The 26,156-nt window shown below is 42.6% G+C and overlaps 1 protein-coding gene across 4 annotated transcripts in view; it reads right to left on the bottom strand.

Moving 5' to 3' along the window:
• Positions 1 to 26,156, bottom strand: part of ADAMTS17 (ADAM metallopeptidase with thrombospondin type 1 motif 17) — a 251,693-nt gene that overhangs the window by 28,457 nt on the left and 197,080 nt on the right. For all 4 annotated transcript variants that reach the window (XM_067555596.1, XM_067555598.1, XM_067555597.1 and 1 more), the window contains one exon: positions 3,037 to 3,241. In XM_067555596.1, coding sequence (XP_067411697.1) covers positions 3,037 to 3,241 — 205 coding nt within the window. The remainder of the gene's footprint in view (positions 1 to 3,036; positions 3,242 to 26,156) is intronic.

Here is a 26,156-nt window from a genome sequence, read left to right as displayed (position 1 = left end):
AAATGATATCACCGTTGTGATACTGTGTTTTTTTTCCCCACAACCTCACTTTCAAGTTTTAAGGATATAACTGATTTCCAGCCAAGAAAGGTTTATGGGTATAAAATGTGCCCAGACTGACACAATGTGAAATTGTCTTTCCTGAGTCGAAATGGACCATACGATGGCAAAAGCATGGACTGAAAAAGAACTAACTTCAAAAAACAACTAGTTGGCAATGATTAATCTAGATTCTAAATCTTTTGGAGAAATGTATTAAAGGAAATATAAATCTCTCACTTTCAGATAATTTAAAAAATACATATTTGTCATGAAACTGTTTTTAGTTGACTTATGTTCTGATGAATCCCTTATGTAGATCAAGTTACATTCATTTAACAAAAGCAAGATGCAAATACTGTTCTAATTGGGAAATGGATTGGTGACAAAAGACCACACACAACCAGTTGCCCATCTGAAATAGGTGAGAGTTTCAGGACACCACAATCACAACAGTACCATCATAAACAAGCATTTCTACAACTCAGCAGATTTAGAAAAAGGCCCCCTATCAGAAATAAAAAGAAGGGAAAATCTGAAATGATGATGTATAAAAGAGCTATAAGACATTCCAAAATCTCTAAAACTTTTCTTCTCCATGTGGGAATGGGAAAAAGATGAAAGGTTTTAGAAGAAAAAGCATTTCAAGAACTAGTGAATGTATACAGTGTCCCACTGAATGGTAAAATAATATACTGTCCCGGAACTTTAGAACATTACCTCTTGTACTGGAGATTTCCTGATTACAATTGAGTAACACTTAGTCTCTCTTAAAAAACAACCCCTATCCCTGCAACGCAGCTGGGATCCTGACGTTCTATGTGTGTAAACACAATTGTTAGAACATTATTTTCCCAAAGTTATTTGATATTGTTCTAAAAAACAAACTGCGCAAAACAGGGACAGATAAAAAGCATCCCTCTTGCACATAAGCTGGAACTGCCCTGTAATACAGCCATTCTGGAGTTATGCCTGTGAAACCACAAGTGCAATGCTGAGGGTGAAATGGACTTTCTATCACTAGGATGAGTCGAGCAGGTATTATATCAACAATAACACTGAAGTCAGGAGTGTTAACGCTGGCCAAGCAACATATCCTGGCCAACTTGGCTGGGGGCCTTATGATGAAGCAAATTACCATGCACCCATTGCATGCCAACGGTTAGTTTAAAGGATACTGGGAAACAACTGAGTCAACCAAAATATAGGGGGCATTTCTTGTAGACTTCTGTGCCAGTGAATGATGGGTGGCCACACTGCAGCCACTAGCCCAGCAGCTTCTCTTCCTTTCTCATTCCTGAAAACCTATCGATTGTTAGGTTGCTTTTACAAGGTATTTCCATCATAGCAGACTATAATAAAGAGGTATAATAAAGAGGGCACAGTCAGCGCTTAACAAGTAATAAATCAATACAATAAACAAACACCAGAATAACAGCAACATGTCACTCTATGTTTGCTTTTTGCCGGGCAAATACTGCATGCACACACACACATCTCAATTCTCGTACCTTGATACAGACAGAAGATTACATGCTCAAAAACTGGTGCACACAAAGCAGCAGATGCCATTTCAGAAGCTGGATTGAGGCCCATTTGAAAACATGGCCCTATGGGCTAGACCATATCCTGCTACTGATCAGGACATGAATCCCCACTGCTATCAGTAGAGATCTGCCACAATATCAATGCCACTGTCTGACACATCGGGAATCAATACAGGATTGTCAAAGCTCTTCTTTGAGATCCCCAATCAAAAAATAATCACACCCTAAGCTCATCTCTCAGGGTACATCTACACAGCAAAGTAAGGCGTGAGCAGGAAGGCATCCCTGCACTAGCAATAATCCAGCCACTGCAGGTAACAATAGTAGTGAAGACATGGTGGCATGGACTTCAATGCGGGTTAGCAACTTGAGTACATACTCCAGGTTTACACTGGAGTTGTTTAGGATTATTTTAATTATGCAAATATTGTTTCTGCTCTTCATTCATTGCTAACGTTGCAAAGCTTGTTATTTTGCTATTGAATTCTAAGGGATAGTTGGGGTTTTTATTGGACCTGGCAGTTCTTTCCTATGCTTTCCTCTTTCGTCTTCTTAAAGGCTGCAGCATCAATGTTTTTTTTTTTTTTTTTTTAAACTACTTCATAACATATGGCCCGACCTAATTCCTATACATTCATGTGTAAAACAAGAGGTCAATATTTCTAGTACAAAATTGGGATTTCCTTATGTCCTCATTAGATTTTTTGGTCATGCTTTATATTAAGGGTACATTTATAAACAGTTTATTCTATGGCTGATAAAAGATTAATAGACATTTTAATACAAGGTTAAGAAATTGCTCTAGATTGTTAGACTCCAACAGGTCAATATGGTGCTTATAACCGGGGTTTACAGCCACCTCTAACACATAATACTTACGTCTGTAACATGCTTGTAACATCTATTAATAATTTATTAACCATTTATAAACTGTTTATAAATGCACCAGTTTTTCTGTTTATGGGATCATACAAGCTAGAATCAGAAAAGTCTCAAAGGTCGAGTGATGCAGGATATGCTGCAACACAGAACTCCTTGGCAGAGGACTTATCAGATAATAATTTCAAAATGCACTTGATCTGAGCCAAAAGGCCTGGTGTGCTGGTTGAACTCCTGCTCAAAGGTCACTGAAATACTTCTCCAGGTGGTCTTGATTGCAGATTGGAAAATACATGTAATACAGCTCAGTTCATATAACCTACCTTAATAATTCACTGGTACGGAAAACACTCCTCAGCACCATACAGTTCTGCATTCATGATCATACTGATTGGACGTGGTCCTGCAAGATGCAGAGCACTCTGGCCCCGATCCAGCAAAGATGTAAGCATGTGCTTAACTTTAAGTGTTTTACTGGATCGGGGACAGAGTGCTTGGCACCTGTCAGCCAGGAGCAAGACCAAGAGATTTTATAGAAAGTTCCGGTTTCCCCCTCAAACCAAATTCTTACCTTTGACCATTCCGAGGCCTCCCAGATAGAAAGGCAGTCCTGGCCTTCACAGCTCTGTATTGGTGTGGGCTTGTTGCCAAGGCAGTAGAGATCTCTGGTGTTAACGTAGGTGCCATTCTGCAACTGATACACACAAGTCACTTCCCGGTACTGGATGCCTTTCTCACAGGTGGCAGAGCAAGAGCTCCAATGGCCTGTCACCCACCTGTTAAAGAAAACAAAGAAACACAAAAAAGACATGGTGGAATCCAGTGCTGTGCTTATCCCTTGGGAACTCTGTGAGCCGCTAGTTCTGGGCCTACACATTTTGTACTGGCTTATGCGAAATAGACGCACAATGACCGTGTACCTTCTTGGGTTGAGTTGTGGGGAGGCTGGAAAGTACCTTGCAGGTAGCCACCCATGGGGGGGGGGGGGTGATTCTTACTCAGGATTGCATGCGAGATAATGAGAGACTTGTTTGCAAAACTCTCTTTTCTCTGGCTAGGGGAAGGCTACGCTGCTCCCTCTCAAATAATATTGCCCTAGAACAACACTCAAGCAAACTGTTGGTGTAATTATGCTACTTTTAGCTCATCTTTTCCCATTTGAGGTAAAGATTCCACGTTCCATCACTCCGTGGCTGGTTGGCTGTTTAATAAGCTCTCTGTTTTGAAGTTCAAGGCATATGTGATCCTTAAAAATGGTGGCTAAATGACAAGATTCATCTTGTTGGCAAATCTAACCTTAACCAAACAGCCAAAGTTCAAGATGTCTTTAAAAATACAAGATGACACTTCTAAAAGAGCATGGTATTAATTTAATGAATCCATCTGTGGTTCAAATGTTCCAGTTTGGATGATTTTACTCCCTTAGGTCCTTCATTTTTCTAGGTCTCTGATTCAAAAAACCACACCACCACCACCACCAACAAAAAAAACCAAGCAAACTTTTTTCAGTTGTCATTTTCCTCCCATAAGGGCAAAACATGTTGGAAATGAAATTTTTTTTTTTTTTTTTTTTTTTTTTTTTTTTTGGAAAGACTATTTGGCAACAACAGGCCCAATCTTGCAAGGTGCTAAGTCCTGCAGTCACGAGTGCCTTGTTGTTCAGAATATTTATGCTTTGAGTAGTCCCATTCAGAGGGCCCAATCCATTACAGTCAGTGGAAAGGCTCTGAAGGGGAGTTGAATCTCCACAGTGGGTAAAGCTAAGCACCTGTGTAAATCTCTGCCAGACTGAGGCCAGAGTCAGCCCCTAAATGTGGTCTCTTTCCTGGGGAAATGTCTACAGCTACTGATATTCTAGCCTCAGGCAGCCTAACCCCAGATAACAAAATGCAATTATGTTGAGAACTGCACAGAGCTGCAGTGAAATAAAATGTCTGGGAAGAATCTGGTTTAGAAGGTGGGCAGGAGCGAAGCTTTTAATAACACATAAACAGCATCTATCTTACGACTTCCTGCAATCTGTCAATGAGGAAGAGGTTCTCTGTAATTACAGGAATTCCTGGACAAAGTGAAGGACTGGAACAATAGCTCTGTGTGTATGCACAGGAAGGCAATCATCTCTGCTCCTCTGGAAAGCTGGCCTTCTAAATTATTATTTAGAACTATCATCTAGATTAGCATCCTTAAATCAAATGAATCTTTCCCTTGTCACCTGATCCTGAGTTACTTAATAATGTACATGGCTCAGATAGGTAAGACACTTTCTCAAAGGCAAAAATCTGCTCGGAAGAAAGGATTTCTTTTTGCTGAAAGCTCCAGTAGGTCAGGAGGGGAAGCACAGGTGCCTAGTTCAGCACAATGCTTTAAAAAAAAAAAAAAGGCTGTTTAAAGGTTTGCGTCTCCCAAAGGAATTAACAATCCAAAAAAATTCAAATGTTACTGTTCGGGGGAGGTGAGAGGGGATCAGAACACAAAATGTAAAAATAGAATCGTCTTGTGTAATTGCCCTCTGTTACCATCGCTAACATGCTGCTACTGTGCTGACGATCACGTGGTCAGACTTGCCAGCCATCTTATGCACAACAGGAACATACATTTTTGTGTGCAAAAGTGCCTGACACACTCATTAATTTTGGTAGCTACAACAGCTAGTCAGACACTGAAGGTGCTTTTCATGGGAGGAAGGGAAGGTGAGTAGTTTGGTGCATCTCTGCATCTGATTGCTTGGTATTTTGAGTATGGACTGGGATAACGCCAGCTGTGTAATCTAATACTGAGACAGAGAGACAGACACATCTAGACTATCAGGGGAAGATTCAATGGCCACTGAAGTTAAAATAAAGTCTCCCATTGACTTCAAAGTGAGGTGGGTTGAGGCCTATGTGAGCAGAATGTGAAAGTGGCCAATTCAGTCACAGGAGCTGTTCACCAAAGGGATGGATGGAAAGGAAGCGATTTGCTTTATTCTTTGAACGTAGCCACAGGATCAGGAATGGCTGCACTGAATACTCACAGCAGCACTGTAGTCTCACCATGATCTATAGCTACTGGCAGGGGAAGCTGAGAAAGAGATTGAGAGCAAAGGAGAAAGCCAAAGATAAAAATACGTTCTTGGACGAAACTGCTGTGCGTTGTTTTCATTTGAGGATGCGCAGCATGTGTCCTGCCAGGTGTTCCTGAAATGCCTTAAATAGTCAGATTATGACCTTACTTTAAGGAAGGGAAACAGTTCCTATCTGTGTTTTCCCTTGCTCCGTCAGAGAGTTGAAGGTGCCTCATTTCATTCCTGTTCAGTGGACCCTTTAGCCCCCGTTCTGACAGAGACATAATAGTGAATGATAGGAAAGAATAAATGTCATCAGTATAAGATGAATGATCACAGAGCCTGATGCAAAGCCCACTGAAATCAATGGAAAGCCGCTGGGATCAGATCCTTTCCTACATTTAACATTTCAAATGTGGTCCCTGTGCAAAGAAAGATCTCCAGTGTCTCTCTAAGAACAGCACACAACCGCTGTTATAGATGTGCCCTGGAACATCACGGAACCACAGAGTCAGGGCCTTGTCAAGTGGCTAAAAAGAGAAGCAAAGCTATCTCCTATGAGTTCTCTGAAATCCAAACAGAAAAGAATATAGGACATGAAAAGCAAGTAACCATGTGTCAGCCAGGAAAAATGGGGTTTCTTTCGATAGGGAAAATCTACTCTATCTATCATGGAAGGGCAGGGCCTAGGAAAATACTTCTGTTACCATTTTCAGGCGATGTGAGGCACCTGCCACTTTCTCAATGGCACCTCCAGAGAAGTCGTCAGTTCCACTGCATTCCCCTTGTGTCGAAACAGCTGATGTGTGGAGCTCAGCAAAAAGCTCGACACAGGAAGAGAAACTGTCAAATTCAGCTTTTTTTTCTGTGCTAATTTCAAGGGCAAGGAGAAAATCATGTTTTTCTTTTTGGTATTTTTGCACGTCTGATTTCATTGTCGCTTTGACCACAAACACCTTGGAAAGTAAGACCAGGAGATTTTGCCCAGCTTTTTACAGTGGGCATCAATGCCACATTCCTATCAGTTTGTCTTTCACCTTAGTACCGGCTGGCACATTCTTTTCCTTCATGCAGTGGTTGCCATCAAACAGTAACCCTTTGACAGAGTGCCCACACAGTGGTATCTAAGACAAGAGTCACCAATGCGCTGGTCTGTGGCACAGAGGGCACATATTCCAGATGGGAATTCCCTCTGCACCACACCCCTCGCAAGGTGATGTGGTTCTATCGTCTCTATGTCCCACCCAGTCTCCGGTAGCCAGGTGCAAGTTAGGGAGCTGAATTACTGCTTAACAGAATCACAAAGCGGGTATAAAAGCCATCTTTGTCCCCCACCTCAGGTCCTGCACTTGGCTTGGCACCACTAGGCTAATGCTTGCCTTACTCCAAACCAATACAGCCGATGTTAGGCAAATATCCTTTTACAAACCAAGCTCTTCCAGCGATATGAGAAACATCCAGCATTCATATCATTTATAGTCTCCAAACCTCAAAAGGTTTACTTTTAAAAGACTGAAAAGATAAAAAATGTAGCAGCAAATTGAACTGTACATTCCAGGTCCAAAGGTGTGAACATATTCCCAAGTGGATATGGATGTAAACTTTAGAACAGTGCCACTGACCAATACATTTCAATTCACCATTTCACCATAGTTTATTTTAATGACTGCTTAAATAACTTTATTACCATGCTTCCTCATTTTTTTTTAAAAAGGAGAACATTAAAAGCATAGATATGTTGTATAATTTTATAACTATAGTACTTTTCACCTCGCCAGCACTTTTTCCCCAGTATCTCAAATTAATTACGCCTCACTACCCTATTCACCCTTTTGCGATTCTGCGAAGAATCAGCACTGCCATTTTGCAGATGGGGAAAGTGAGGCTGAGACGGTTGGAGTGACTTGGAAACATAAATCGCATCTCTTGATTCTCAGTCCTGAGCTTTAGTCAAAACTCCATTGTATCAGCCGTAACCATTTATATATTTGTTTATTATGAACTGGTGATCACATTCAAACAGAGAATAAAATAAACGTGAGAAGCATCCTACAATTTCTTTTTTTGAGGGCTCTAGATCAGGAAACAATTTACACGAGTGTTTAACTTTACACGCTGAACACAAAGGGACTATTCACAGTGAATAAAGTTAAGTGTGCGTGCTAATCTTTGCAGGATCCTGGTCTAAATTAGTACCATCGACAGAATTTCAACTTGCAGGCTAGAACCCTGAGTATTATTTCCCTTCTGGCATTTACAACAGGTCTGAGAGCCAAAATAAAAATGCTGCTAGTAATTAAGATGAGAAAGTGCTTATCAATTAAAAGGCTTAGAATCAATGAGTCATACAGCAACAATGATCAGAGTTCTTAGGTCATAATGCCTTACTAGGTAAGGAAGGTGCTGTGTGTGCTCTAAAACATAGTTTAACGCTCAGCAAACAATAAACGGAAGGTGCATGGGCGATTATTAGGGCCGGAGAAGCAAAGAACATCTATCACTGCCAACTCTTCATGAAACATATGTTGATTTTTTCGGCATAACCTGCTTTGAATCCTTGATGTTGTTGAAAGATGGGCTATATTCTCTGCTGATGTAAACTGGTGCCACTCACTTCAACTGAGCTGTGCACGTCACCAGGTTTGCCCCACTTGACCTCAATATTCCAGCTGGGTAGTGGTATGTGACATTTGAGCAGAAGCATGAGAAGCTGGGAGAAATTCTGGGTGCTTTGTTTTTCTAAAATTCCTTCTCCAGTGACCTTCTAAAAGGCAACGTCCCAGTCTCTAGGAAAGGGAAGAGGTAATGCTGTAAGCCAGTGGTTCCCAACCCACGGCCCGGGGGTCAAAAGTGGCCTACGAGGGCTTTCGAAGTGGCCCACCACTGCCCTCCCACTGGCTGCAGAAGGGAGCTTCTGCCTAAGGACCCAGGCGGAGCGCATTACCGCAGGGCTACAAGACCGGTGCAGGCTCCTTGCTGCACGCCCGTCCCCCTGGCTGTAGCAGGGAGCACAGCAAAGTGCTCTGCCTGGGTCCCTAGACGCTGGGATTCCTGCTGGAGCCAGAGGGAGGGGGGAGCGCTGATCTCCCGTCCCCCTGGCTACCAGGGAGCCGCTGCCTAAGGACCCAGGTGGAGTGCATGGGGCTACAGGATGCGTGCGGTTTCCCTGCTGCAGCCAGGGGGAGGGGAGATCAGTGAGCAGGAAGGTAGTTAGACCGAGAGATTTGGTTTAGCCGCATTTTACAGACAGGGGCTCGTTTTAAAGTTTGAATAATAATGGGGGAGATCTTCAATGTCATAAAGGGATGGAGAGATGCAATTTCCATTGAAAGTCAACCGGTAGTTGGGTGCCTAACTTCCTTTCCCCAATGATGACATTTAGCACTTACGCAGTGCTTTTCATCGGAAGATCCCAGAGGGCTTTCCAAAAAAGTTGGCCAATATCTTTACACATGGGGAAACCAAAGCGAGATGAAGTGACTTGCTCAACATCACACAGCAAGTCAGTGGCAAACTCTGGTACCAGGAATAGGCTCTGGGCAGTCCTAAAAAAATCGGTTTCTGTGGGATTAGTCGCAAATTAGGGTGCTACTCAGTGTGGGTAAAGATGGCAGAATTGAGCCCTCTGAATGCAAAATCCTATAGCTAAACTCAACAATATGCAGACTGCTCAAAAATAAATAGTAATTCCTAGCTCTTACCTAGCACTTTTCATCTATAGATCTCAAAGTGCTTTACTAAGGAGATAGGTATCATTATCCCCATTGTACAGATAGGGAAACTGAGGCATAGGGAGGGAAGTGACATGCCCAAGATCATCCAGCAAAGCAGAAGCAGAATCAGGGGATGTTGACTGCCCTAATCCTATGAAGGTGGCAAGATTTTTCTTTTCTAAAGGAGGCAGTGTGCCAGCCATGCTCTCCAAGCCCGGCATATATAGTAACTATCTGCAGTAGAAGACATTTCTTGGTACGTCCATAAAATCTGGGAAGCAGCACAATCCAGAGATATAGCATGTAATTAAAGCTGGTACTTGGTCAAACAAGCACCAGACCCCTACAAAAAGTTACACTGGGTAAACTCATGATAAAACATTCATGTCCTTTCTTTCACTTTAGACAAAGATTAAAACATCCTAATGCAACAAAGCCAAAGCAGATGCCAAGCAGATGTTTTTTTTTGAAAACCAATGAGAGCGACTAAGAAACAACAATTAGTCTCAAGTTCTCAGCAAATTATGTACTTGAGACTTTTAGCTGCTTGGTTTTACGTTTATTGTGGTGCCAAAGCTAGTGACTCTGGGTCAAAAATGCTTGTAAATTTAGAATCCTTGGACTGCAGGACAAAGCATGTTCTCGGTTCAGTTTGTGCAAACTATGGCAGGAAAATGGATTGATGGTTTCTGCTGCAAATTCATTAGCTACTAAAATGTATGGGTCAAATTCCGACGTGGTGAAAGCAGGTGCATCCCCATTGAAATCAGTGGCACTGCACCCACTCCCACCAGCTCTGAATCTGGTCTCCTATCCCTAAACAATTAAAAAAAAATGTTTCAGTTTTAATTCGGATTTTTCTAGGCATAAGAGGTATTGATATTGTGTGCCAAAACAAGAGAAGAGAGAAAACTATGACATTTCACACATGTGAATTGCTACACAGAAGTAGATTAATGATCTGTCTAAATAATTTTTCTACCTGTTGTATGGTTAGCTGAGATACTTTGCCGTATTCTTCTATTCATGTCTAAAACTCCTCTTCTGTTGTCAGCTAATGACCTACTTCTTTTAGCCTATGCGTCCATAAGTCACCTTTGTTCTTTCACAATGATGATGTGAGGCTTAACGTTGACCTGGTCTACACTGCTGCCAGTGATTGATGGGAGATACACAAGCTACATAATGCAGCTTGCGTATCTCCCGTCAACGTGCTTATGTTGCTGTACCGTGGCGTCTTCACGGAGCTGCATTGATGGGAGACACACTCCCGTCCACGCAGCCTTACTCTTTTCCTGGAGGTGGATTACCAGCGTCAACTAGAGAGCCCATCTGAGAGCGATTGCTGCAGAGCCGGCAGTGAAGACATACCTTCTGTAAGGTTTCCAAAGCACTTTATGATCCTTAGAGGTGCTAAATAAATGTGAAGTGTTATCATATGAATAAAACCAGCATCTGCATTCTCACTAGGTTTGGTAAAATTAGAAGTGTTCTTAAACCTGTGTTTTAGGGCATAAGGTTGGGTCAGGAAGACATTTCTCCCATGGCAAATTACTGGTAGGTGCATTATGTCGGTTTTATGCCTTCCTGTGTAGCATCCTGCATTGGGCACTGTCAGAAATAGGATACTAAAACTGAGGAACCACTGGTCGGTTTTAATATGGCAAGTCATAGAGTAACATCCTTTGACATCTCTCTTTATATAAGCTTGCTAGTTTTCTATCCTCTGTAGTGGTGTTTTTAATTTAAATTTTACATCCACCTCACAGTCACTGGATAATGGGCAAGTATCTATGGCTCTTTTCTGGGTTTAAGAGATTCCAGACTGAAGTGGCTAAAAGATCCTATTGAAAATATCTCTATTTGGCACCACTTTTGCAGTAATATCCTTGTTAAGAGTTTGGAGGGAGGTTAGAAAAGGAACTCCTATAACAAAACCCCATGAGCAATGTGTGCAATATTGACAAATCCCTACTTCTATCTGATGTCCCTTAAAAATCAGTCATCCAGAATCATTTCTAGTGCCTGCAAGATACCGAACTGAGAGCCACTGGAGTTGAACATCATGGCTACTGACAGAAGCAAGGGTGGAAGTACAAAGGATTCTATCTTTCTTGGTAAGATAGTTAACTAAATATGAAGATTGCTGCCAGTTTCATACTTGTTAAAGGAATGTGCAAGACTACATTAGCATAATTATCATCAGCACCAGACTGCCCAATAAATAATGTGTAGGTCTACAACAAAAAAATGTGATGCACACATAGCATTAAATAACAAACCAGACAGATCTCCTTTGCTACACAGTCATTAGACTCAATGTACGCATTTGTATGCATTTTAAGAATGAGCCTTTTTTTTTCCCCCACACATTTGCTTATGTCAACATCAAAAACAATTCAACTGCACTAACTTCAAACAATCAGGCAAGCCCTATATTATTAAGGAAGCCAGCTGTGTATATGCTATATAGCATTTGGCTTCCAGTCATGTTATAAACCCTGTAACATGATCTCAGGGATTGCTTGACACTGCAACCCTTTTATATTCTTTTTTTCCCCTTGCAGGTGATAACATTATCTTCAGTTAAAAATGTGAGTACTGCAGATCGGTCACTTGAGTGCCTCTCTCCTGTTTCCAATAAGAATTGAATTATTTATGTGACACAAGCTCATCTTTCTCACAATCCTAGGGATGTTTTTGTCTATGGTATTTTTTTGGTTAAGAATTCCGTATAGAAAGTTTAAGAGCTGGATGCCTAAATCAAATGCTGGTTCGGTTTAGATGCTGGGCTTTTATGCAAAGATATTAACCCACAGAATGGCAGGAGTGTACAGTGTGTCTGCAGTCTCTGAAAGGCCAAGTGCCACTGGGACAGACAAGTCATGCAACCTGAGTAGAAGGTTAAATCTCTGCCTCTTGTGTCTTCCTCAACCTTTGACCTCTTACTGTCTCTTCTGAGGAGTTTGGGAGTTCTTTATCTAATCTGCTTTGGCAACCTTTGTCTCGAAGGCCCCTGGAGCAAACTTTAAACTTCCTTGGGAGGATCAGCTCATTATTTGATCTTTTTAGGGCCTGGATTAGTCATTATCCTTGAAATAGCTGTTCACCCTACTTGCTCATGCTGGAAAAACTAGCGTGTACAATACCTTATATCTAGATCTGGGGATGCTGAATGTTTGCACAAACTATGAATGATTGAAAAGCTTACCGCCAAAGATTTGGATTAGACGTTAACAAAGGTTGAGGAGAAGTGAGATGATAGGGTGAGTGAGGGTGACAAAACGATCATGAGGATACTTTTCCCTGATTCATAATTTCATTTAATTTAAGGCCAGAGGGATCATTAGAACATCTAGTCTAACCTCCTGTATATCACAGGTCATTACATTTCACCCATTTACCCATCTGGAGCCCTGTATAGGGTGGCTATGTGCATTTCCACTAAATGTAGGTATGTAAGTAAACAAACATATAAGCGCGTGCAGGCACATGCGCACACACAGTATGTTTATTACTTTACTCCCCTCCAATACCACCAAAAAGCTAATTTTTCTTACATTTGTGGTAAGGTCTCCGATTTGACCTATGCCACCTTTGATACATCAACAGTTTCACTGTTTTATTATAGCTGTTCCTGGAGTATCTCCACTAATTAAGAAGACAGCACTGAGCACGGACGCTGAACAAAGGACTACAGGAAAAAGGGGCCACAAACTAAAACCAGCAAACCTGAATTACTACTTGAAAGAGAGACTAAAGCAAAACAATGCAGATTTAGAGTTCTATTTCATATAGATTCTACTGTGAATATTCTCATTTAACACACATTTTTGTTGAACAAATAACTGTTATTTACTACCCAGGTGAGAGATAAATATCAGATCTAATTAGTGCTGTATAAACACTGTAATTGCACTTTTAAAATGTTCTTGCAGTTGTTTTCAGTGCTACAGAGCATATATACCATTGGGTGAAATCCTGTCTCCATGGAAGTCAATGGCAAAACCTCTATTGACTTCAAGATCTTCTCTCTCTCTCTCTCTCTCTCTCTCTCTGTGTGTGTGTGTGTGTATAAAATGGGAGAGCTTTTTGAGAGTCATTCTCTTCATACTGATTTTCAGATATTCTTCACTTAGAGCCATCAAACTAAGTTTAAGCTAGATCAGAGAAGGCAAGAATAAATTGTTTACAAGCCACCTTCTGCATTCACTGAAATACCCCTACCCTTTTCCATTATCACAGTATATTACATGCCTGAAATTGTTCTTTGTGTCAAGTGCTACATTTGGGTCAAAATAATCAGGTGAATCTTGATTTTGGTAACAGGTTGTGCCACATCTAGTCACTAAAAGTTTAGGGAATAAAAAATACCGAGGAATCTAGTAGAATAATACAGCTGCTGATGTCAAAAGTGGGACTCCAAGACTAACATTCCTGTCTGATTGCCTTTATAAACAGCACACAGTAATTTTCCAGTACAGTAGTCATTCTGCTAACAGAATTGCCAGCTCTCATTCAGGCAGGTTTCCTTTTCATTAGTGATCATCATTTTGACAGATTTCATTAATTGCCCAGAAAATACAGGATCAATAACATTGCATGCTAATTTACATAAGTCTTGGGGGCTTATTTTAATTAAATGCTACATTTCTTTTTTCTTCCTTCATCAATAGTATCAACTATTATCCACAGGATCAAATTCAGCCCTGGTGCAAGTGGGTGTCATTCCCATTGGCACAGGGACAGCTGCTTCCCTACACCAGGATGCAGAACATCAACTCCAATTTCACGTCCAGTGCAGTGATATTAAGTTAAATTTTACAGTGGGGGAAACCAAGATTAAGGCTAGCCTGAGTGATTATCCCAAAGCAAACTGGGGTGTCTCGTGACTTGGTGTGCTGCAGAACATTGAATATACTTCATCTCCAGCCAGTCATCCTAAGTTATTTGCCATCAATGCGTTTAGTATTAGCCAATAACATTCACCTAATTCCATTTTGCCTCTTCCCCCGCATATTTATTGAACCAAGAACTGATATTTGGCAATGTGGATTCATAATGGCAAATCATTAATTATTTAGTAGCAAGCCCTGTACTCCAGCATATCGATAATATTTGAGATCTGGGAATCTGCAGGCCCAGAAATTCCTCCCTTACTCACATTTACAGCATTGCATCACCAGCCACGCATCTTGTGCTGGTCAACCTCTTAATAATTAGATATTTGCCAATGGACACTGGACTTGACAGACTCACATGCAATGGAGTGAGTAACTATGTCTCCTTCTTGTGGTTGGACCATACAGCAAACTGCAACAAATGCATGTGCTGAAAAAACCAGACATGCTTATAGGAATAAATTAAATACACACGAGTAACCAGGACTACAGTCCTGACGTATGTGCTCCAAAATCACTGGCTTTTACTAATTGATCTAAAGGAGAATGACTATAGCTGTTGATAACAGCGGGTCCCTTCTCCTTTCTGTGGGACAGCGACTCAAAGGCTGCTTTGCTTACTCAGACATACATAGCCAGTACATTACATACCTATGGTCTGAAGTATTATTTCTATAACCCCAGTCCTACTCTATGAACTCCAATTCTAACTTCTGTGTCCCTTTCAAAATTAGCTCTATTAAAAGGGAAGCTGTAGCCCCTTGTGTTTGTTGGTGTTTACATTACAACAGTTCATGTGAGATTTCCAGGATAACATTTATTATCATTTATAATATCATATTATTATCATTTATAACTCATTTATTTCTGCATAATCTTTCTTCTTAGAAACTCTTGTACTCTCACATTACCAAATCCTTCTCTAAATCTATCCAGGGATGAAAAATGTAGTGGGACAAACAGCTGTAGAACTATTGGGCAAAGCCAGTGGATCTCTTTTGGCATGGGCATAGGTATGACCAGTCCAAGGAGACAGAACTGGGATACAGAACCCATCTCGCCTGCTGTACTCATTAGCGTATCTGCCAACATCAGCCAATAAAATAACAGTCAATTCAAATCTATGTACATTTGCACACACTGGAAATGGGTAAATCAGAGAACTTGGTGATGGCATATGGGGAGTAAGTGTCAGCTGCACTTCCACCATCCTCCATATCACTGGGACACTGAGCACACCAGAAAGGATGATGGTAGAATCTGCACCATCACCAATTTCTCCAGTAGGGAAGTTTGTACACAGGGTGGGTACTGCTGGCTCCTGTACTACGGTGTGAAGTAGTGGGGAGCTCAATCCCTCCACACTTTACCCCTTTTAATCCTCCTTCTCTGCCTGGCTAGTGTAAAACAGGAGACAAAGTGGGATAAGTCTCTGGGGAAAGAGAGAGCAGAAATGGATTTTAGGTGGGAGAGACTGGTAGAGTGGAACAAAGAGGGAGAGATTTCCTCTCCCTTTTTTCTCTACTTTCCTCACTCCTTCATCTCCCCCTCACTTACTCCAGATTCAGTTCTGCCCCCTGGGCCACCACCAATTCATTTATTGCCCAAACAGTAATTCAATAGCCACTGCACTTGGCCTTTCCAAATAAGCCATTCCAATTCATTCTGGCCCCCAACACACCCTCCCCCCAATGCACATACCACAGCCCCAATCAATTCTGCTCTTTCACACACACAGCCTCCCAATTCATTTGATAATAATCCCCCACAGCCACTCCAATTAACAACACACCCCACATGCCACCCCAGTTGGAGAACACTGCTCCACAGCCCCTCAGTTAATTTGATAACAGCCTCTTCAATTCCTTTAACAACTGACAACCCCTCACCCAATACACTTTGGTCTCCCCTAAACATCCCCCTTATGACATAAATCTCAGCAGGTCCCCCAAATAATTCTGTTCCCTGCTCAGACCTCAATGAATCCTGGCCCTGCATCTCTCAGGCTCACCATGAATCCTTCCCCCTCTCCCTAAGCAGGACCCCTCACTAATGCCGCCCCTGTCCTACAGATCTGAATTCCCCCAGCTCCTGTTTGCTGTAGATCCCCCTTCCTCCTGGTGCTGGGAGGGAAGAAACCCAGCATCAGGATCTTCACCTTCCTGCTAGGTATAAATGGGCACCAAGAGCACTTGGGATTCTCTTCAGCCACTCCCCACAAAGCCTGGGGGGACTCAGGAATAACAATAATCTTTCCCCTGACTTCTCCTGTTCTGGTGGGAGCTGCCCAGTAGCTGGAGTTAGAGCTAGCAAGAAACAGAAGCTGCGACCACTCTTCAACCATCTCCAAACCCTGGGTTGTCCCCTCACGCTTCATGCAGCAGCTCTGATTGACTGCCTGCCCTATTATCCCGTCTCCTGGGAAAGGCAGCCAGTGAGAGTGGGATTTCCCCATAGAAGAGCCTGAAAATCTCTGGGACAGCCCATTGACTTGGCAGGCCTGGGATTGGTTCGAATACACTCTAGATCAATAATGACCCCAAATCCTTATCATTTGAAGCCTGTTTAGTAACCTAGGTGAAGAGTCTGAGGCCACAGTCCATTTCCTAGTGAATGGGTATCAAAAATGACCACCACTGGCACCAACTGGCTCTTTGCTGGAAATCAGTCCTAATTCTCACCCCTTAGACATGGTGCCTCCAAATAGGGTTGGAGCACAATAGTAGGCAGGTGGGGAAGCTCCGCCGTTAAGTAACTTGAGCCACTGGCGTGAGGCCTAGCCCAGGATTTACAGGAATTCTGCATGTGGCTGCCAACTCCTACTCAACTATCAGTAAGATTGTGGGATGAGACAGAGAGGAGGCCAAAAATAGAAGAGCAGATGGAACTGGGAGCAAGATAGAGAAAGACACTAAGTGCATAACGCAGTCGGGGGAAAATGAAAGAGCTGCCAGCTTCCACCCCAGAATAGAACTGGTCACAATTTCTCAAAGGAAAAGTTGTTGCATTGAAAAACGGTCTTTTTTTCAAAAACGAAAAATTTTCATGAGACATTGCTGACTATAGGAAATTTTCATCACATTTTAAACCAAAAGTTTGATCAAAAACAGCACCAAAAACGTTGCTGAAATTGTTCATTTTTTTCAAAAACGAGTTTTTTGGTAAACGAAAAGTTCCTAAAACGATTTCATGAACGCTGTCGATAAAAATTTCCAACTCAAATGCTGATTAAAAAAATTCAAAAAAATGATAACAGGTCAGTTTTGAACCCTTTGGAATGAAAAGAATTTTGAAAGTTTTGTAAAAGCTAGTTTTTCATTTGTCAACAGGGAATCATCATTAAATGAGCTGGGGTGTTTCTGTGAGGTTGTGCAGGGATCAGTACAAGATCTGACGCTATTCAATATTTTAAAAAATGATCTGGATGTAGATATAAAATCGCTGCTAATTAAATTTGCGGATGACACTTAGACTAGCAGAGTGGTGAGTAATGAGGACAAGGAAATCAGGCAGAGTGATTTGGATTGCTTGGGGAGCTGGGAATATTTAAATAATTGTGTTTTAATATGGCCAAATGCAACATTATACATGTAGGAGCAAGGAGTGCAGGCCATACCTACAGCATGCGAGACTGTATCCTGGAAAGCAGGGACTCTGGAAAGGATTTAGGGGTCACTGTGGACAAGTTGCTGAACATGGGCTCCCAATGCAATGCTGTGGCAAAAAGACTAATGAGATTCTTGGATGCATAAACTGGGGAGTAATGAGTAGGAGCAGGGAGTTGTATATTGAATTGGTGAGAATGATATGGAATATTGTGGCAAGTTCTGGTATGCGCATGGTAAAAAGGACATTGCAAAATTGGTGAGAGTACAGAAAAGAGCAACAGAAATGATTCAAGGACTGGAGAAAATCCCTTTCAGTGATAGACAAAGAGCTCCATTTGTTTAGTTTATTAAAAAGAAGACTGAGAGATGAATTGTTTATAGTGTATAAGTGCCTTCATGGGGAGAATATATCAGGTTCTAAAGGGGCCTTAAATCTAGTGGAGGAAGGCATAACAAGAACCAAAGACTAGAAGTTAAAGCCAAGCAAATTCTAATTAGAAATAAGGCAGAAATTGTTTAACAGGGAGGGTGCTTAACCACAGGAACAAACTACCAAGTGAACTGGTGGTTTCTCCATCTTTTGTATTCAATCAAGCCTGGATGCCTTTCTGGAAGATAGGCTTTCGTCAAACACACGTTGTTGGTTCAATGCAGCATTTTTTGGGTGAAATTCTTTTGGCCTGTGTTATACAGGAGGTCAGACTAGATGATCTAATGATCCCTTCAGGTCTTAAAATCTGTGAATCTATAAAACCAGCTCTCCCCCGAGGTAGCTACATTTCACTGATGGATGACATGACTTTGGTATATAGAGTTTGTAAAGCACACAGTGAGCCTCCAAAGTTACGATATTAATAAGCACTTTGATGACACTTAATATCTGTAAAATACAAACATTAACTAATTAATTTAACTGTCTATATACATTTCTAATGTACCCTCCCTATAGTAGCTAGACACCCTGTACAAAATTTAGGATCACAATTATATATTTCCAAGAATATATTTTGCTTTTCTCTATTTTAAGCCAATTTCTCATGCAGGATTATCTAGCTAGGTTTTAGACCATGTTCACCACTGTTCTATCTGAGCACCGGTCTTATTGGAGAAATGCTATTAGGTTTACTTGCTACTCTTTTGCTGGAGGAAAGGCTGCATAAGGACTGATCACAGTGATTCAACTGCTCTCTGGTGGTAGGGCACTGAACAGTCCAGGGTGCTCCCTGGCCTATGGCTGTACATTTGGGACCATCAAACATAGCATCCCTTCCTTTCACAGATGGCACTGGGAAGTGCAGAAGTAGAAATAGACTTTGAAATAGTTTGGCCTAGCTCATTAAGGACTCAGATAAGGACCAAGGACCTTGAAATAGGTCTGGAATTGTACAGGGAGGCACTATAGGGCATGGAGCATTGGTGTAATACGTTCCCATCAGTCAGACTTGCTTAGGAAGTAGGCTACCACATATTGAACATGCTATAGCTTCTGTGTGGTCTTTGCTGTCAGGTCCAGCTGGCTGAGTATTTCTACAGCATGTATCACCAGGGCATCCGAGCCCTATGTAGAGTGCAACACAGCAGTCTAGCCCAGAAGCTGCGACAGCAACTTCCCATGGCTGGGTCCAGTCTCCTACAATATCAAGCTGTAGATGAAGGAATAGATTTTTGGCTGTTGTTGCTATTTAGCTATTCAGGAGCAGCAACAAATCCAGTAGTTCCCTGCAAGAACTGAACATCTACTAAAGTGTCCATTCCCTCTCCCCTGGCGCCACGCTAACTATGTTTGCATCTAGGCCACTGCAAGTCTCGGCCTTTTTGGTTCTGGTACTGTGTTAGGGGAGAGTAATCTCATGCTCACAGACCCTGATCATGAATGCTGAAATGCGTGGCCACTGGCCAACCTGTGTTTTCAGTAATAACACATGATGTGATCTGTGATTTCTTAGCCTCAGGCCAATGCCGGGTTTGCCGATATATTTGTTCTGCTGTTCAGTATGCTGGAAGCGACCCACACATACGGCACGCAAGAATCCAGATTCCATATGCTTACAGCAGGGTTTTGTAAGAAATATCATTAGGCGTAGGCAGAGGATTAGAAAAAAGAGGTGCTAATAGGGTGCAGTTGAGACAGGAAAGGAAGCTGTAAATAATTCAATGGAAAAAGAGGGTCAAGGAACATTAAAAAGTAAAAGAGGAAGAAAAGGAGGCATTTTTTTTAAAAGGTGAAAAAGTAACAATAATAAAGAATGAAAGATTCTTTCACCTTTGCCAGTTTCAACAAAAAACTTTAAAAAAAAATGTCTATTCTCTGACATTTAATTTGAAAACACATTAGTGTATCTCATTCTTCATTTGGTGTTTCATTGTATCCTTTTACAGATACTATGCTGTAGTGGGTGGGTTATCACCCCCTCTCTGGCTGGGTGGAATTACTACTTCTTGCCTTACTTTATTTGGTTCTCCCAAGAGGTGGCTGCATTTCAAAGGGACATATGATTTGTAAAGCACTCTGGGATTATTTGGGAAGACAGGCACTCTGTTATTCATATCATAAGCATTTCTTTACAATAACCTAAAGTTTAACGTGGATGATTATTTTTTATTTGCATGACAATCCCCAGTAAAGAATGGAGCCTCCTTTTACATACACATTGTAAGGCCTGGTCTACGCTACAAACTTAGGTCGATGGAAGCCATGTTATGTTGACCCAATAACGTATGCATCTATTCTACCAGGTCTCTTCCGCCGACCAAACTCACCTGTTATGTCGACTCTATTACGCCACCTCTGCAAGAGGTGTAGTGCTTAATTCAATGTTGATGGGTCAGCAGAGAGGCAGCATAAACGCAGTGTTGTGTAAGTCAACTGAATTGGCCTCCAGAAGATGTCCCAAAATGCTCCACTGTGACTGCTCTGGAGATTGTTTTCAACTCTGCTGCACAGCAACCAGGTACACAGGAAACAGTCCCTACCCTGCTAAACCCCTGGGAACTTTTGAATTCCCGTTTCCTATTTGATCAGCATGGAGAGCTCGCCAGCCCAGCTGATCATAGCGACTCAATGCCCCAAATGCTCTCCAGGCTGGAGTTTACAGGTGGTGGTGGATCTTATTGGTCTATAGGGAGGAGAGTCTGTGCAGGCACAGGTCCGATCCAGCTATAGAAATGCAGACACCTATGAAAAGATAGCACGGCATGGTGGAGAAGGGCTACACACCAGGGACTGCTGTGAAAATCAAAGAGCTTTGGCAGTTGTACCAGAAGACAAGGGAGGCGAACAGTCATTCTGGTTTGCACCACAGATATGCTGCTTCTACAATGAGCTGCATGCGAATCTTGGCGGTGACCCCACCAAATGCATTGCAGATACCTCCGAGGAATCTAATTTAGTTTCTCCCCTCCCAATTTTATCACATTGTTTGCTCAAGGTTCAATTACTTTCCTGCTCTTTCAGTTTCTTTAAGTTTGTGCAATAAAAGTCAACATTTTGAGAAAGAAATACCCTTTATTTATTTCAAATATGTGGGTTTGGAGGGGGGAAGAGGAGGTGCAAGGAAACTGATGCAACAAAGGGGATGTCATGGGAAGGCACAATGCAGATAAGCAGCTCACATTATCGTGGCTCATTATTGAAATGGGTTTTCAAAGCCTCCCAGAGATGCAGAGGTCCTCGCTGGGCTCTTCTTATTGCCCTGGCTGCTCAAAATTAGTTGCCAGCCTATCCACCTCCACCTGCGGAAACAACTCTCCCTTTGCCTCACAGATATTATGGAGCACACAGCAGGCAGTGATAGCAATGGGGATACTGCTCTCACTGAGGTGAAACCTAGTAAGCAAACTGCGCCAGCAACCCTTTAAACGTCCAAAGGCACATTCCACCACCATTCTGCACTTGTTCAGCCTATTGTTGAACTGCTCCTTATTGCTGTCCAGATGGCCGATGCACAGCTTCATGAACCATGGGAGCAAGGGATATGCTGAGTCTTCCAGGATCATTATTGGCATTTCAATATCATCAGTGGTTATTTTGGGATCCAGAAAGAAAGTCCCTAATTGCAGCTTTCTGAACAGACCTGTGTTTCTATAGATGTGCGTGACATGCACCTTTCCTGACCATCCCACGTTGATGTTGATGAAATGCCAGCTGTGATCCACCAGCTCTTGCAACACCATTGAAAAGTATCCCTTTCAGTTTATATACTCTTTGGCAAGGTGGTCTGGTGCCAAGACAGGGATATGCGTGTCATCTATCGCCCCACCACAGTTAGGGAACCCATCACGGCAAAATCATCTACTGAGTCCTGCACATTGCCCAGAGGCACTATCCTTCTTAGCAGATGTCGATTAATGGCCCTGCACACTTGGATCACAACAGCTCCCATGGTGGATTTACCAACCCCAAGTTGATTCCCCACTGACCGGCAGCAGTCTGGCGTTGCAAGCTTCCACAGAGCGATCGCCACTCGCTTCTCCACTGTCCGAGCAGGTCTCATTTTAGCGTGGCTGTGCTTCAGAGCTGGGGAAAAGCTCTGCACAAAGTTCCTGGAACGTGGCCTTCTGCATTCAAAAGTTTTGAAGCCATTGCTCATCACCCCATAGCTGCATAACGATATGATCTGACCAGTCAGTGCTTGTTTCCCCACACCAGAAATGGTGCTCCACCGTGTTCAGATACTATGCGACTGTCAGCAGCAACTGGGAATTGTTTGTTCTATGGCTTGCAGCAGGGCTGCTTGAAGGACATCACAATGTTCTGCACGGCATCTCCTACCTTGGCTCTGGAAAAACTGCAGGGTAAGGTGCGAGGTGTGTGTGATGATCACAATGAGAGTGTAGAGCTGAGCGGGCTCCATGCTTCTTGGACTATGGTGTACCCGTGGCTAAGCCAGGCTTTGGAAAAATGACGCAAAAATGCCATTGATGTCAGGGTAAGGAGGGAGAAAGGGAGGACGGAAACTACATCGTGGGAGGTCAAAGCCATGTTCCTATTCCACACAGCGACAATGTTTTGGTCCCATGAGGCACTGCAAGCCGTTCCCAAAACCCCCTGTGGCTAGTTGCACTGTGTGATAACTACCCACAGTGCACTGCTCTCTGCATCGATGCAAACGCTGCTGGTGAGGACACACTCCACCGAGACAATGAAGGAGGTGTGGACACACGTGACCGACCTTTACTGCGGCGGCTGGATGTTGACTCTAAATTAAGTTGACTTAACTTCGTTGTGTAGATGTGCCCTTATGCCATTCCTGCCTTGTAGAGCTTATGAGCTCAGTAGATAAGGCTCAATAGGGGAAATAAAGGGGCAATAGGGTAGAGTGGCTTGCCAAAAGTCAGAGCCAGCCCCAGAAATACATCCCAGGTCTCCTGAGATCCAGAACTGTGCCCTACCCACTAACCACACTGCCTTTCTAGTAGACAGATGCTTCACAAGCTAGATGCAATTCCATTTAAATTCAGAGTATCAGAAACCCTGTCCAACTTAAATCAAAAATAACAGGAGAAAACAGATTTACTACAAAAAGGAAGCCATTGTTCCCTTCTTCTATCCTCTGGTCTAGAGTGGAGTGCTCAGTGGAAAAGGGAAAGGATCTTATTGTAACAAGATGCTATAATAATTTTACTTGAAACCCTAAAACTAATTCAGGGCTCATAAAAAAAGCACTGACATGGTGAAAGAGAATGGTTTCTTTAAGATGTTCTTGGTCAGAGAATATGCTAAGCATGCATTTCTAATAGCTGGGTGGGCAAACGCAAGTGGAAATTTAAATTCTACAGAGGCACAGAGAATGTGCTTCTGAAAATGTTTAAATTCAAAAGCATGTGAAGTGTGAACGTGTGGTCTACGTGGAGCGAAGGAGGGCATGTGGTCTGTCACATCATCAGCTGGAGTTTGTGGCCTTTCTGGGTATTAAGCACAGTTGGCGTTTGTTACCATGGCTCTGACAAAATGGACCGATGAGAGCATCATTGTCTCGCTAAACTGCTTCTGAGGATAACTATGCTTAACTGTGCCTGTAAGTTGCCTGGTGATTCCATACAGAAAAACAAGCACTCTGGAATAACATTAAGGGGCTACCAAAAATGGGGCAATTTGGACATCCGAAGATAATGGCCCTTTCTAAGTAGCACTGGGAAGGAGGAGGTGTGATTTAATTCCATCCTTAACTCAGCCCATTTGAATTACTCATTATTTTTATAGAGCTGTAAATGTACAAGGTGTTGTAGAGAAAGCATAGAACAAAATGCACACTTTACCAAGAATTCACAGTGCAATTTAGGTCCCATTAGATACCCCATTGCATCCACACTGAAGTGTGTTCCCAACTGCATTTGGCTAGTGGTGAAAGACCATTGCTTGCTGAGCTCAGTCAGCTGCTTATCTCAGTCTCTAGCTCCCTGAGATGGTGCAGGACTCCTTCTGCTTGTCTGCACCCACCCCCAAGCACCTCCAAATGGCTTTTCAAAAGAGCCAATGGAAACCTTTCTTGCTGAGCCCAGGGTTGTGAGCTGAGAGTTCATCTGTGCATCCTGCTGGAGAAAAAGGTTTGGAAACAGCACCACATCATGGAGTTTATGCAAGTTCCCCTTGAAAATTATGAGCATTTCCTTGGGCATTTTGACCTCTTCTTTCACAGTTCCCAGAGGCATACCTGGTATCCCACGATGTTCGTTGAAGCCACTGCTTTTGAGCGCTGTGCTGGGAACACTGATATATCTACTTAAACAGCAATGTGACTGCAATGTTGCAGAACAGCAATAGTGCGGAGACCAGGCAAAAGTACAATGGTTCCTAACTTGAAACAGTGCCTGTCCTATGGGGAATAGCACGGGGGTGCTCTCACTGATTCCAGTCTCTAGTGCAGACACAATATTAGAGAGATACGAGACATGGCTCAGCCATTCTGAAAATTTACCAGTGAACAGGCCCACACAGAAGGGCTTTGTGAATGCAGTGGGTTGTAATGAGGGATTCAAAAGAAGAGAGGAAGGGCAGCTGGCTCATTTGAAACTGAGGCTGTCCCAAGGCTGAGGGTGTCAGGCAGGAAGTCACAGAGCTGAAAGGGGGGAGCAGACAAAGGAATGGGGGAGCATGAGTGCACTAAATCAGGCAGGCCTGGAACTGTCCCCACGGTGCCCCCTGGGATCACCTGCTGTTGAGCTCTGATCCTGAAGGCTCTTGCACAGTACACATGAAGGAGTGTGATGCCATTGTGACTCAGTGACGGCACAAGTGTGAACAGAAGCTATACAAGGTACAATGAGACTTAAGCAGGTGCCTAAAGTTCATTAGGCGCATAAGTGCTTTCCTGAATCAGGATCCGAGCAAAGAGTGCTTGACACATAGAAAGAGCTTGTAATCTAAATTAGTCAGATGATACAGATCAGACTCACAGTACAGCAGAGGATAAGGTGTGACAGGATATAACCATGTTCACACCCTACACACTATTGTAAAAATCTTTGTATAAAGTATGCCTTGTAAGATAGGATTTAAAAACTCACGATTTGCTGATCAATAATACCATGGGAAAAGGAACATCCAGCATTTTTATATGTGAAGCTATAAACGTAAACTAAGATCATGACTAAAAAAGCATGGTTTTTCCAGAGAAATCTGGGGAGTGGCCAAACCAGTTCCTCAGAGACAAATGTAAACAAGGCTGATGGACCATCAAAAGGGGAAGGGGAAGAGGAAGGGGCAAAAAAATCGACATCTTAGCAGATTGCCTATCACCTTGCTCCTGGCTGGAAATACTTCTCGAAGGGGGGACATCCCAAGACACCTCTCTGTCTCCCTGGCCATTGCATTCATGCCACATGAAGCAAAAAAGGAAGCCTTTGTTGGATTCTAGAAGAAGAGGTCATGAGCTACAGGGTTTGGTCAGTAAGACTGCTGAAAACATATGGTGAGAAACTTTGCTTGAATCTGGTACAGTTTGTTAAGTTAGGTATCAGTCGTCTTATTTTTATTTTTCTTGTAACCATTTCTGACCTTTATGCATCATTACTTGTACTCACTTAAAATCTCTCTCTCTCTCTTATTTTACTTGTTTTATTGTTTTATCTAATCCAGTGTGTTTAAACTGAAGTGTCTCGGAAACTCTATTTGGGGTGACAAACTGTGTACATATTATTTCTTTTAATGAAATAATGGACCTAATATAACTTGTACTGTCCAGAAGAGGGCCGGGCAGTATAACACAAAGATTTCTGGGGGGAAATCTAAGACTGGGGGTGTGCAGACTAGCTAAAGCCAGAGTCTAACCCAAGTGTTGCTACAGACAGATACTCAGGGTGCAGCTTGCATGACAGAAGGCTGTTTTGAGTGGCCCAGGTGGGAGCTATTTCAGCAAGGCATTGTAAGGCACCCAAGGTTGAAGGGCTGGGGGGACACAGCCCCTCACTGATCTGGATTGCACCCT

Source organism: Emydura macquarii, unplaced genomic scaffold (genome assembly GCF_026122565.2).
Source record: "Emydura macquarii macquarii isolate MOO-44397 ecotype Brisbane River unplaced genomic scaffold, CSIRO-AGI_Emac_v2 contig_1644, whole genome shotgun sequence".
Classification (NCBI taxonomy): domain Eukaryota; kingdom Metazoa; phylum Chordata; order Testudines; family Chelidae; genus Emydura; species Emydura macquarii.
Note: the sequence above shows the minus strand (reverse complement) of the source record. Positions and strands in the feature narration are given on the sequence as shown.